The 15,055-nt window shown below is 36.2% G+C and overlaps 1 protein-coding gene across 1 annotated transcript in view; it reads left to right on the forward strand.

Annotated features, from left to right (window-relative positions):
* The window catches only part of COL19A1 (collagen type XIX alpha 1 chain), a gene marked incomplete at its 3' end in the record, with an annotated part of 189,016 nt that overhangs the window by 163,634 nt on the left and 10,327 nt on the right, over positions 1 to 15,055 (forward strand). Inside the window, exons 39-46 of the mRNA XM_081943886.1 lie at positions 390 to 434; positions 2,182 to 2,226; positions 2,318 to 2,380; positions 3,302 to 3,337; positions 3,431 to 3,475; positions 5,571 to 5,741; positions 6,268 to 6,334; positions 8,131 to 8,259. Of these exons, the coding sequence (XP_081800012.1) occupies positions 390 to 434; positions 2,182 to 2,226; positions 2,318 to 2,380; positions 3,302 to 3,337; positions 3,431 to 3,475; positions 5,571 to 5,741; positions 6,268 to 6,334; positions 8,131 to 8,259 (601 nt within the window). The remainder of the gene's footprint in view (positions 1 to 389; positions 435 to 2,181; positions 2,227 to 2,317; positions 2,381 to 3,301; positions 3,338 to 3,430; positions 3,476 to 5,570; positions 5,742 to 6,267; positions 6,335 to 8,130; positions 8,260 to 15,055) is intronic.

Raw genomic sequence — 15,055 nt, forward strand, 5'->3', positions numbered from 1 at the left:
TCTTTGTTTTCCAGTTGCATATGGCAAAATAATTGTGACATACATACATATAGTTTACATGTATGTATGCCTCCTCCTCTAAGCTATTCTCTAGAATTTACACCAGAAACAAGAACTGAGATGAGAATCATTCATGCTCAATAGAAGTAACTAGATGTTTATGATCATTTCAGGAGACAGAAGCAAAGGAGAAATCCAAATAGATTCTTTTGATTTTAATAGAATGAAGGATGTTTCAGATAGTGCTTCCCATATAAATAAGAGATCATATAATGTGTGGGAAGTGTTTCCTGAATTGCTGTGTGAATTCATTAAGCCTTCTTAACAGATATTGGATTTTCTCAAGAGAAATACTATGGAAATACTGCAATGTAGTGTGTCTTTTTTAGGGTGACCAGGGATCAGTGGGACCTCCAGGAGTTCCAGGAATACCTGTAAGTAAGATCTTAACAATGATGTTTCCATTTATGGAAGTGAATAGTAATCACAATAACTGGAATAAGGGTAAAGTCTGGTAGACTTGCATTACATAACAATGTGTACAAACTGTGGGAAATTGTAGTCAAACACTCTGCTGGACGTTCAGAATCAAAATTGTCTTACCTAATCATTAATTTTTTCTTATATGCTCATTTCTTATATAAATATAAAATACCTCTTAGGTTATTTGCCTTATGAATCTTCAAAAGAGTCTGGAAGTAGACTATACCCAAACTATTTGCACTGCTGATAGCTAACCTTAACCTTTTCTTCTTACAAATGATCTCCATTCATATTTAGAAAGTGTTGAGTATTCAATTTTGGAGGAAATTTTCTGTCGTTAGCAAATCAATATTTTAAGGAGAATTATTCCTTATTTATTTGATGCTAGAAATTAAAACAAATAACAAGACAATGAAAAAAGCAAGTCCACACCGATATTCAGAATTAACAAATCTGTTCTGGAAGAATCGCATGAATGAATGAATGAATGAATGAATGAATGAATGAATGAATGAATGAATGAATATCTGATCTTCTCTTTTTTTTTTTTTTTTTGTTCTATCTGTCATCCATTTTGTAATATTACTGTGCAATGGGTACATTTAGATGGGCTTTTACGTCTTTGCACATTTTCACCCAGTTTATACACATGTAAGGATAGAAATTGGAGCAATTTACCTTCCGGGGGTTTTCTGCTCTTATTTTCACTTTGATTTAAGTGTGGGAGAATAGAGAACAGTAATGTGACAGTTTTCCTTCAGGATTTGTCTTTCTCTTGGGATGTTGGCAGTAGTAGGATTCAAATAATTTAACAATCGTTTCTCTGCCCTAATGATTTCTTCCAACAAGCATTTCACAAAACTACTCAGAAAGTTAACAACCAGTTCTCCCGAAGTGGTGCAAACTGGCTGAATCCCACCACTGGATGTTGGGGTTGAAGGACTAACACATGCAGCTCTTAAGCCAAGACTCTTCTTTTTATGATATATTTTTATAACTAAAGCTTCACTTAATTTATGCCATTTGAAAAGTATTTGAGGTCAGTTTGTATCCTAAGAAGATTTAACAATCTCAAGATATTTCTAATATTTTTTTAAAAAAAGATCCTTTACTGTTCAGAAGTAAGTGTCATTGAATTTAGGATGAGTAACCTAAATTAGTATAATTAAAAGGTGAAGGTAAAGGTTCCCCTCCCACATATGTGCTAGTCATTCCCGACTCTAGGGGGCAGTGCTCATTTCCGTTTCAAAGCCGAAGAGCCAGCACTGTCCGAAGATGTCTCTCTAGTCATGTGGCCAGTATGACTAAATGCTGAAGGTGCACAAAACACTATTATCTTCCTGCCAAAGGTGTTTCCTATTTTTCTACTTGCATTTTTACATGCTTTCAAACTGCTAGGTTGGCAGAAACTGGGACAAGTAATGGGAACTCAATCCCTTATGTGGTTCTAGGGATTCAAACTGCCGAACTGCTGACCTTTCTGATCAACAAGCTCAGTGTCTTAGCCAGTGAGCCACCACATCCCTATAGTATATATAAGAATGGAACCAAAAGCTTTTATAATTAAGAAAGAATTCATTGCTCAGGCAGTATCAGTGTAATATAGTGTCATCTAATACATATTAAAACAGCTGCAATTATAGAACAGACTAAATAATTGATTTTTAAAAGTGATTTTCTATGTATTTATTTTTACAGGGAAAGCATGGCACTCCAGGGCCACCCGGAATCCCTGGAGAACCTGTAAGAGCATTTAGGTTTCAGCACTCCCATAATAGTATTAGTATTCTGATTGCTTTCAGTTAATATAAAAGACTCCTTATTTTTCCTTTAGGGTGAAAGAGGCCCTGTTGGAGAAGTTGGCTTCCCTGGGCCAGAAGGGCCATCAGGAATACCAGTGAGTAATTCAAAAGAGATTCTGGTATGACCCAAGACAGAGATTCATTTTTTCTTCATCCAACTAATTAATTATGGCCAATTACTGGATGGTTATTATTAACTGTTCACTACCATGTGATGTTACAGCTGCCAGTTCTTTAACTAGTGCTGGTCTTTAGATGCACCAGATTCTTCCCAAGAACTTAGATGTTGTAATGTATAAGCCTAATATATGTATAGATCCAAGCAAGGTGGTCTTTTGCAATTGACAAATGGAAGTTTTGTTAATGTACAGCTTTTTCTAAGTGCCATCCAAGATTTTTTGGTATGGCATTCAGTGTGTCTTGATAACCCCTGGGACCACCATAACCAATTTATGCCATAATCTGATTAATTAATTATAATTAATTCTTATTATTAGGACACTGCAAAGCTACTCGACCAAAATTATTGTTTCCTCCTCCTCTGCAGGTCCTCAAAATGAAACCGCTAAAATTTTCTGGGATTTTCCATTGGCTTAGGAGGGAAAAGCGATAAAACTATCTTTACCTTCTTCAGCAATTAAACATATCTGTAAAGGAAACTGACCTTGCAATAATAAAAGTGCATACTCTAACCTATCTAGCAATATAGTAATGAATAATTTTATTATATTATTTTAGAAGTTAGTTTTACCGATAATTTGCAGGCATTAAATGCTACTCTAAGTCCAACAGCCAGCTAGAACCACTTTGTGGTTATGTGATTGAAGAATGCCTTGAGCCCTTTGGAACCTGAATGAGTAAGACTTGGGGCAACTGCCAGCTGTCTTCAGTCATTTTATCAGTTGAGATTTTGCAACCTGGGGGCTTTATGCTTATGTTTTGTTATGTCTTAAGATATAGATAGCAAAATTCAGACATTTGGTAATATGAGGATCATTATGTTTCTTTTTCCTTAGGGCTTAAGTGGGAAAGATGGATTGCCTGGTCCTCAAGTAAGAAAACTATTTATGTATGCATAATATAATTGTGCTTTTGGCCTTTGTCAGCAAGAATATATATTTTAGCAATACTTTCCATTTTTATAGGGTTTAATGGGTAAAGCTGGTGATAGAGGCCCAAAAGGAGAACGCGTAAGTTACTTTGCCAATCATCATATTATTTATCCAGCTCATTAGTTGCAATTTACATGCATACTCATAAGGTATAAATGCATATAAACTGAAGTATGGTAGCTTGCGATGAATTATTAATACAATGGAAATCAAACAAATTAAAATGGCAGGTTATTTAAAAGTGTTAATGAATTAATTCCAAGTTTGTGACCACAACAATCTGAACTGAATGCAGTATTTTAAGTGGCATCTGACTTAGAGTGGGGTGGTTACTTCCCATGCTCTGAACTCCATACTCCTATTAAGGCATCCCCAAATAGTATTAGAGTTTTAGCAGATGCAGTACAATTGGCGATCTATCCCTTTCACATTTATTACTGTCAAGCCAGATCTTCCCCATCATATATTTGCTCCCACATTTGTTCCTATTAAGTGTCATCCTGTTCATTTCAGCTTACTGCTTACATACCATTCAAGAGAGGCAGTTTAAAAAGCTAAGAAGGAAACCAAAGACTAGAATGCATTTTCTCCAACAGCCAACACTCACATAAGCAGGCAGTAATATTACTGTAGACAAAGCATTATCCTTCAGATGGATTGGGAATACAGCTCTCAAAACTTGCAGCAAGCATATCCTGGTTTACAGGATATTTTTTTGATATTTTTGTAATTCTAGTATATTTGGAGGACATGAGCTTGAAGAAGGCTGATTTATATAGTTTTCAGTTGTTTACCAACACTGTCTTTACAGTCCTTATGATAAAGACATTAGGAGCATGGTCAAGAGAAACTTATTTGCTTAAAGAGGAAAGCAGTTTGGGGAGAAGGGTTTTTGCTGTATCCCCCATCCTATTCTATCCAAAATTCAGAAGATAAACTAAGTAAGAAGGATCTCTTTTAAGCATTTGCTGTATTTTTAAAAAATCTGTAATTAGAAGAATAGGAATTCCTATGGATCTTCCTTTCTTTGCTCCATGTCTTTTAGCCTTCTATATTCTTATATTTTCTTTCTTTTGCAGTGCTAAAATCTTACAGCTGATAAGAAAGTAGAACTTTATGGGATTTTCTGGTTGTTTTGTTAATAAGTTCCAGTTTTCTTGGTCTTCTCTCTGTGGTTCTGTGGTACAGAATGTTATTCTGTAGTGTAAAGAAATATTATTTAGAAGGACTGTAAGGTGCTTTGAACTTGAAGGCAAAATACATATGTCTCAAAACATGCAGGGATGCCCACATAGCTGGTTACTCCTCTTTTCCCAAAATAGTGTGACTGTGCAATCCTAAGGGGGGGGGGTGTTTAAGAAGATGCAGAAGGTGCTATGTAAGCACCCTTGCAAAGCTCTAAGACATGTTTTTGGCTGGAAATACAAAGGACTATACCCTTCTAATTGTTTTTCATATTTTCATTTTCAAGAGATTTAAGATACCATATTTTTAGGAATACAAGATGCTCCGGAGTATAAGATGCACATTAGTTTTGGGGGAGGAAAAAAATCTGCTTCTGCCCACCAATATCCAATGGTAGTAATCTGGCTAGCATCCTTGCAGCAAACAGCAAATAGCCTAGTCAGCTTCAGCACGTTATCGCAGTCTGATTCATCACGAGCAGCTGATTGGCGGTTGGATAGGCCTCCCAGAATACCACCAATCAGCTGTTCCAGGCTGCAGGGATCGCCATAGCCCATTGCCGCCTCTGCACATCACGTTTTTTGCCTCCACACGTCATGTTTTGGGCCTCCACATGCTCCGGCTGGTTCCAGGCAGGGGGATCAGTGGTGGGGATCCCTGCTGCCTGGAACTGGCCAAAGACGGAATGTGCAGAGGCCAAAAATGGGGAGTACAGAGGCCAAAAATGCAACACGTGGAAGCAGCGATTGGCGGCAATGTGCTGTGGTGATCCCCACAGCCTGGAACAGGTCTAAAATGCAGTGTGCGGAGGCCAAAAACACAACACGTGGACGCCAAAAATGGCCAAAGGGTGAGGGCTGGCAGGTGGGTGGGACTTGGGCAACATTCGCTGTATAAGGAGCAGACATTTCTACCCACTTTGCAGGGGGGGGGAGTGCGTCTTATACGGTAAATGAAAGCTCAAGCAAAGTATTCTTTGTTTCAACAGGGTGATCAAGGTATACCAGGAGACAGGGGCCCACAAGGTGAAAGGGGGAAGCCTGGCTTACCAGGAGACCAAGGACCCCTAGGACCTACTGGATCTGCAGGGCAAAAAGGCAATTCAGGACCTCCAGGTCAAAAGGGCCTTCCAGGTTTCCCAGGAATTCCAGGAATACCGGTAAGGTGAAGAGCAGGGAGTAGACAACTCCCTTCTTTGGCTATGTGCTACACCTAACATTTTGGAGAGGGTAAAGCTACAGTGGGCAAAATGGCATTATTTAATGGGAAGGACGTAACATGAGCAAAGATAATGAAATGGGTTTCTATTCTAAGTCTATTTTAAAGATTAAACAACAGCTTGTGCATGTTTTCTACACCAGAAGAAAATCCAATTATTATATTTAAAAATTGCAGTTGGAAGGCATTCTGGGCCTTCAGGTCTGCATGTGGTCTATTAGTTGGATAAAACTCGGAAAGAATCATTGAGAAACAAGTATTTCTAGGCAGTAGTATTGATTATATGGTGACAGGTGGTTATGGTTATGATAGTACTGATGCTAGCAGATTTTCATTACATGAATTCTATTTATAACTGTTATTGTTGCAGAGCTTTTAATAGAAACAGGAAGACAATTTTATTTGTTTTGATGAGTTTGTGGCCCAAGCCATCTATTCCTAATCTCTTTCATTTTTTATTTCTTCAGGCTGATTCAATTTCATTTGAGGAAATGAAAAAATATGTCAGACAGGAGGTTCTTAGAGTTTTTGAAGGTAAGGAAATGGCAAATGCATTCATATCTCCATTGTAAATACTTGCTTCCAATTGTGCATTATAGATCTATTGGATATGTAACATTTGAAAGAATTTCACTGAGCTTCATCATTTATACAAATACATTTAAAATGCTTAAGGCAGGTCCCTTCCAAGTCACCTATTGCAATCACAAATAATGGTTTGACATTCAAAATACCTTTAACTAACAATCTGCTTTTTGAATGTGTACTGGAATCACGAAGGATACTCACCTGTTGGAAGACAGATAGCAATGAAATCTATAGCACCTTTATATATCCATCTTACATCCTCCAAAATGCGATGAATTGTATCTAGGCAGAAGTTAATTGAAATAAACTTTCTTGCAGTGCTGGACAGAGTAAAAAAAGTGATTTTTAAGCTCTTGGTGGTCTGTCTTAATCTTGATTTGCAAATATTGTGCAACTCTGGTGCATGACATTAGTGTGTTCTTAATGTGCAAAACCCTCAGGGTCAAGCGAAGCAGTAAAATCAAATAAAAGAAGACCCACTTATGACTTTGTTCTCTTTCCTCTTCTAAAGTGAAATTATGCAAACCAAAGGCAGTTCAAACTACATAGAGATAGAGATCAGTGTCAATTTCTTAGGCTGCACAAACTTAATAAGGTGGAGGAAAATATATTGCCAGCTTCCTCACCAAGTCTTTGATACCAGTCTGCTCTTCAATCAATATTATGCAGGGGGTAACTAGCCTGTGCAATCTGCAACTTTTCTCAGCATTTTCTTTTTCTTTGCTGACTGAGACAAAAAAAATCACAGAATAAACAAAATGAAACAAAATTCTCCTACTCTTAGGCGCTCACAGAGATTTCCTAAAGAATGTCTTTTTGTTCTTTGAATTAAAGAATACCTAAGATACATGATAGTTTTCTAAGAAGAGTTGATGCTAGTTAACAGACATATCTTCCATGCAACATTTTGTATCAAATGTTATGATTACTGTGGTGTTATAAAAATGCAATCATAAGTATTGCACACAAAATTCTCATATCCCAAAGATTTCAATACAATACAATACAATACAATACAATACAATACAATACAATACAATACAATACAATACAATAGTAGAGTTGGAAGGGACCTTGGAGGTCTTCTAGTCCAACCCCCTGCCTAGGCAGGAAACCCTATACCATTTCAGGCAAATTTTGAAACATAACAGGGCCCAGTTTTCTTTCATTTATACCTGACAAAGAAATAGGTTTCAGTTCAGACTAGGCTAATTGCAGAGAGAGTCTGTGTGTACTTCTCATATCCCAGCCAACTTTCCCCATCATTTTATTAAAGCACACAAGCTTGGAGGTCAAGTAAAGGATGAGGCAGAAATGGAAAGCTGAATGGGGATATGGAAGAAGTGCACAAGACTCTCTTGGAATGACATAGTTTTATCTCCTTTCGTGCTTCTAGAAGGTAGTTTCAGACCAAGGAGATTCCATCACCACCCAACAGCAGCCTACTTAAAAGGCTAAAAATTATAAATAATAAAACTTCTCTTGTAGGCCCTTCACCCATGGCAATTAAACACATTAAAAAGGTAACATATTGCCAAATTCAAATACACTGGAAAATCAGAAAGCAAGCCAGGAAGAAAGGGAGAAGTGGGAAAAAAAAGAAATGACCACTTTAATGACCACTTATAATTTGAAAAATTATAAACCCTAATACTGTAGTTATAGATACTAACATTTTCCCAAATATTGAAAAGACATTTAATGCTATTTTATTATCCTTGTTGCTTTTTTAATAAACGAAGAGAGGATGACTCAGTTTGTGTCTCAGCTGAAGTTGCCTGCTGCTATGCTAGCTTCCCAAACTCATGGGAAGCCAGGTCTTCCAGGAAAAGATGGATTACCTGGGCCACCTGGGGAACCTGGACGACCAGGTAGGGCTTCCAATCTCATTCCTATATGCATATTTTATTTTTAAAGGATTCAAACATCTTCTGAGTTGCGTAAAACTATACAGGTAATAGCTTTCTAACTATTAACTTTTAAATTCATACTAGCATTTTCTAGACTAGACCAATATATTAACATTTGTTTAGGAGTCTTGTTTGTTGAATATTAAACACTTCTAATTAGTGTATAATCTTAATAACTGAATAATCACATCAGGATACTGATATACTCCTTTTATTAATCTACAATTATTCTAACTGGATAATTAGTACCTGAATATTAGTAATAAGAGGATTATCCTATAATCAGCTATTTAAATTTCTGATCTTAGGGATCCCATGTGTTATAAAATATATACAAATTAAAGTGGGGCCAAAATGAAAAACTGTAAATGTTACAATTTATTACTTTTCCAGTAAATTTAACTACATACATATATTCTTGTAATTAAATTTGTGCAGTATCTAAAGAAAACTTAGCAAGAAATTCTGTAAAAGAGGCATATTGATTAATGGCGGGGGGAGGAATGTTTATAGTTATTCAGTATTATGTTTCATTAGTCTCAGTGAATCAGTGAAAACAGACTATATTTCCATTTTTGAGAGCTCACATTGTAAAACTATGATTGGGGTAGTAGATATAAAGCCTATATAAGTATAGGTAGTTTTTAATTATTATTTTTTGTTAGTTTGGTCTGCTCTGGAGTCAGAGCAAGTCAGACTGGAATGAAGAATATGAAAGCAAAACTGAAGAAGGGCGGAACACAAAACTGTAAGGAGAAGAACAATGGCTTAGAGACTGAGAAAGAGCTCAGAACGAGAAGAACCAGAATGAAAAGATCAAGCATTGTTACAGAGGACTAGATGTTTCTCAGAATATGGCTTGCTCCTCGATGAAATATGCAAATTTCTGTAAATAATCAACTTGAAAATCTCTGTTGCTGAGATTGTTTAACCAGGATGCACAGAGTGAATAGTTAAAGATGTTTGTAAAAAAACAAAAACAAAAACCAGCAAGCCAAGATATAATGTGAATGATTTCCCAGTGGCATGTGAAGGACTAGAAACAATGCTTCTAGTGACAGAAATAATGAAATCTGCTTTTAGTGTTATGGTTGTAAAGAAATTATCGCAGAATATCGCTGAGTATAGCATATTATTCCCATTTACCAACCCTAAATCAGCCATGTTTTAAAATGTTGAACAAAGTGTGTACTTTGAATTATATCCAGGTGCCCTCACACAATAAACATTTCAGTAATTCAGAGCTAATGCTGCAGATGAAAATTCAGTTAAATCGGGTTCATTTACTTCCAAAAAGATCTGGCTTGTAAGATCTGCTTCTCAGAAAAATACATCTACCATCAATGTTCCTTTCTTTAAATGCACACTACTGCATTCACTCTTCTGCAAGGAGCCTTTGGGGTTAAATGGCATATTGGGAATATTGAGCATTTATTACTATTCCAAAATAGCTGCTGAGGGGCATTCCCATTCACCAAATGATAGTTGCAGGTCACACAACCGCTTACAAAGCATCAGTTAACCGGATTATTACTCGCCAACCCCTCTATCCATCCTCCACTACCTCATTAGATGTTCTGTAGCTTCCAACTAAGTTTTCTGAGCTCACCTCTCCCATTTTGGATACTCAACTTTACAACTTAGGACTATCCAATTTGAACTGCCAAGTTCAAGATGGTTACAAAGAGTTCGACAAATCTGCCCGTAGTTCATGACATGGGTTGCCATTTATTTGGATTCTCCACAGAACATTGAAAGTGACCAGAAGCAGTCAATTCAAATTCTGGCCAATCAGAAGTTTGTAGTAGCACTACACTGGCAATATTGAAATTGCTTCAACTCTTTTCACAAGGCTGAATGTATGAAATAGTGTTTTCCAATTGCTCCTTAACAAAATATGGAACATTTTTTGCACATGTATTGTCTATAGAGGTAGCCTGCAACTTCTGACTATTCAACAATTCTGCAACCAGAATTGGGACCAGAATTTCTCTTGATAAGCAAGGTGATAAGTGAGTTGTGCCTGATTTTATGACCTTGGTTGTTAAGCCAATCACTGAACTTGTTAAGTGGATCGCTGTTGTGAAGAGAATCCAGCTTCCCCCACTGACTTTGCTTATCAGAAACTGGCTGGGAAGTTAGCAAATGGTGATCACATGACCCTAGGGCAAGGCAACCTTTGTAAATACATGTTGGTTGCCAAGCATCCAAATTTTGATCATGTGACCATGAGAATTCTACAATGGTTATGAGCATGAGAATCAGTCATAACTCACTTTTTTCAATGCCATTGTAACTTTGAACAGTCCCTAACCAAATAGTTAAATGTCCATGGGGATTCTCAGTCATCAAGGTCATGGTTGTCCCAAAGATGCTTTTTTCAAAAGGCAACTGGACTTTTGAGAAGCAAAACATCTTCAAGGAAAAACGAAATCCAGTTGCCTTTTGAAAAAAACACCTTTTTAAAATAACAAGTGGTTATAAGTCAAGAACTATCTATACAAGGAAAAGGACGGGAGGGAAATCTTGAGTCTAAGTGCTGCTTGCCACTCAGCATCCTACATGAGTTTTTGGCTTGTTACTCAGTTAGAGTACAATAGGGAGTTGGAGGGAAATCTCAGGAAGAAGATAGAGTAGACAGAAAGAATCCTGAAGTCACCCTTCCTGTTCCTGCAACAGTGGCATGGTTGATGGATGCTTTTCCCACTAGCTCCATGTGCTTAAAATTGACAGCAGGAAAGCCAAGGACGTGTCTGGTTCCTTATCTCGTACAATTGAAATAGCACCATTTGATGGTGTCTCAGAGTATGCAGAATAGAGGCAGAAACGTGATCTGTAAATGGGGTAAATTGCACATTAGAATTATTTTGTTTCTGCCTCAGGGATGGGAGATGAGCAATATCACTCAATTGTACAGGAAAGCCCTAAGCCTCAGTTGGTTTAAGGTTAAAATTAGTAATAAAACAATTTTGGTCACTAATTTGCTGAGCAATAGGATGTTTCAGGGCATCTCTTAATTAGAGTCTTTTTGGTAAGGCGAGAGGTATAGAAACCCAATGAATGAATGAATGAATGAATGAATGAATGAATGAATGAATGAATGAATGAATGAAAATGAGTGAATTCCCTCATGTGATGAGAATATTAGATTAAATCACTTGGAATTATAGTTGTGTTGCTTATTTTCAGTTATACCATATGAGCAATGGAGTCAGTAGGGAAGGTGAAGCTAGAAAGAATTGGGAAATATTAATTTCCCAAAACAGAACTTGTAGTATGCCCAACATTTTCTTACTTACTAGCTTCAGTATTCAAGCAGGATATCCCTATCCCACAACACACATGGACAAGAAAATAGTAGCTACCAACCACTAACATATATTAAAGGAACAACTTCAGTTATTAAGTGAGACATTGAATAAAAAGTGTTTTGCAAAACCAAATAATAGTCTTGTTAAGAAGAAGAATTTTTAAAGCTGAAATTCCTGTATTGTTTCAAAAATAATAATAACCATGTGGCAATCTGTAATTGCATCAACCCTGTTTTTTATATAACTGAGGAAGTAGAGCAAATGTAAAGATTTTTCCTCATAAGTGGTCCTTACTTAACAACCACTCATTTAGTGATCATTCAGACTTCCAACAGCATTACAGGTACTTACAGACACTCCTTGGTGTTCTATCCATCAAAGCATTCCAAAGTCAGCCATTTGCTGGTTTCTGACAAGCAAAGTGAATGGAGAAGCCAACAGGCGGTCGCAAATGGCGCCCAGATCCTTGCTTAACAACTCAGAGTAATTTGCTGTCAACCAGGATACCAGAATTACTATTGCTAGGCAACTCTGTCATGTGGCATCAGACCTTACTGCACTCCTTAGCAATGGAAATTCCATAGCCAATTGCATTTGTTCACAGAGGACTACCTGTAGACAATTTATATGTGCTTTTGTTAAAATGAAAATAATGGGTAAAATTACTACAGAAGTTTTTTTCAATGCAGCAGATAACTGAACGGATTTCTAAAACATGTCTCAGTAACTGACTTTTTTTTAACAACCTTGTTCTTTTTATATCTATATCTATATCTTTCATCTATCTATCTACCTATCTATCTATCTCTATCTCTATCTCTATCTCTATCTATCTATCTATCTATCTATCTATCTATCTATCTATCTATATATATATATATATATATATATATATATGCTGGTTTTGTTGTATTCGGGTCTTTTCCCGTGTAAAGTTGAGATTGTCTTTGCAACGTTTCGGCAGGATCGCACCTGCCATCTTCAAGCGTGGGCTCAAAATGTGGGCTTAAAGCTACAGGACATGAAATCAACTTTGAAGAAGCCAGGTTAATCTCCAAAACAGAACACCTCCACAAGAGAATAATCATGGAAGCCATCGAAATAGAGAAACACCCCCACAGCATGAACAAACGTGATGATACCTCCCGCCTACCAAACATCTGGAAACCAGCCCTAGCCAACAAACGAACACCACCCACCACCCAAGCCGTTATAATACAAAACAACAATGCACACGCAGCCTGCACCAATCAGCACCAATCTACCAATCATGATACAACCACACAACCAATCATTCCACTTACTGAAACAAAGCCAGCACCCCATCCCCTCCCATCAAGACTTACAGAAAGACGGCAGCTCCGTTCCCATTTTAAGCCCACATTTTGAGCCCACGCTTGAAGATGGCAGGTGCGATCCTGCTGAAACGTTGCAAAGACAATCTCAGCTTTACACGGGAAAAGACCCGAATACAACAAAACCAGCATACCTACACCCGTGAAAATCTACAAAACCAAATATATATATATATATATATATATATATATATATATATATATATATATATATATATATATATATATATATATATATATATATATATATATATATATATATATATATAATTTTCAAAACAGACACAACACAAAGAATCTTCCTTCTTTACATACTGTAGAAAATGTATCAGTTGGTTACAAAAGACTTTCGTGCATCTCTTCCACAGTCATCAACCATAATTCATATTAACTCAAGTATTTTAACTCAGATATATTTATACATATTACCATCATCATACCTCCATTTTCATTTGACTATAATTGTTTAAACATTCTTCATCATAAAATACATGAAGATTTAAAACATAACCACATACTGGCATTTCATTTGCTATTTCTAATATCCTCCAATAACACTGAATCCTTATGGCCTATTCTGGCTAAACATCCATAATATTTAGTAACAAAAATTTCTAATCCTCCTTTCCAAATCACTGTTTACAATTTACATCTACCTTCCTTATGTTGTACCCATGCATATATATACATTATCATTATCCCTCCTTTATTTGACTGTGTCCTTTATCATAACATTTTCCCCCTAATAAACATAACATAACTAAATTTAACTTAGTTCTTTTTTATTAATCTTTATATATAACCAAAAAAAATTCTAATCTTCCTTTCATAGGTACCATTAAATATTCATATCCAATTATTACTTATCATAGCAATACACTTGTATAAATTATTATCATTATCAATTATTTATTTAACTATGTCTATTGTCACTAAATTTCACTAAGTTTAACTAGTTTTAGATTATACCCTTTCATCTATCAACCTGTATCTTTCCAGTAGCAAAACAATCTCATGTCTTCTGCCATTTGTGGTATCAGTCCTCTAATCATCTCCTTAATCAAATTTGTATGGACTCCTCTTTGCAACTCGTTGCTTATTAAGTCTCTCATGTAGTTTCAATGCCCTTCTGTTTCCTTAATCAGGCAACCTTGTTCTTAACTAGTTCCATGCACTGATATGGTATATAATATTCCTCAAAGATCTCCACATTTGTAAGATAAAGAAACCTCCTAAAGAACAAATTCTTCAAAAGATATTCTGAAACCTGAATCCCAAACATGACATTTTTTCAGTAGAAAGTACCTTGATGTAAATGCATCTTGTCCGATTATTAAATTAAGTAGAAGGCAGAGCAATGGACTGTAGAAACATAGCCTGTTCAGTGATAAATAACCCAGAAATGATTTTCATAATTTTAATATATTGTCCTGTCATCAGACTGGAGGGCATGAGGAATATTTTCTCAAGTGTGGAGAACTATAAAGTACTATAGGTTTCCCATTCAATAAAAATATACACCAAAAATGTTATATACAGTACGCTAAGGCAGATTTTGAAAGACAAAACATGCCAACTTTTCTATTTAGAAGGAAAAGAAATGTATACATCAAAAAGAGAAGCATCTTTTTAATGGCCATGAATTCCTACACCTAACATTAGAAGATCTTATAGACATTTCTAGCAATTTTATTGTTTCTTGTCTAGTTAAGAGGTTTATAGTACAGTGCCCATGGGCACCATAACCTCTGCAACCCTCCTAGATGGTACTAAATCATCCCAACATTTTAATGAAATATCATATTTTAATGTCCAGAATCTTGCAAGATAGCCAAAGCTTGGAAAATCTTTTATCGCCAACATCACTCAAAGCTGTACCACGGTGCTGCATCTGAAAAGATTGCTGACCCACCTGTAGGTGAATAAGGAACTCTGCACCTTTTAAGTCTTCTAAATGAGAAGCCTAGATTCTGATCTTACAAAGCAGCACGACTTTCATTATCAGTGGGACTGAAGATTTAGATATGCAGCCTAAAATTCATTGATAATTGGACAAAGATACAATGCCTTATTGTCAGCATCCACTTTTTT

This window comes from Natrix helvetica (genome assembly GCF_964273705.1).
Source record: "Natrix helvetica genome assembly, chromosome: 2".
Lineage (NCBI taxonomy): Eukaryota > Metazoa > Chordata > Lepidosauria > Squamata > Natricidae > Natrix > Natrix helvetica.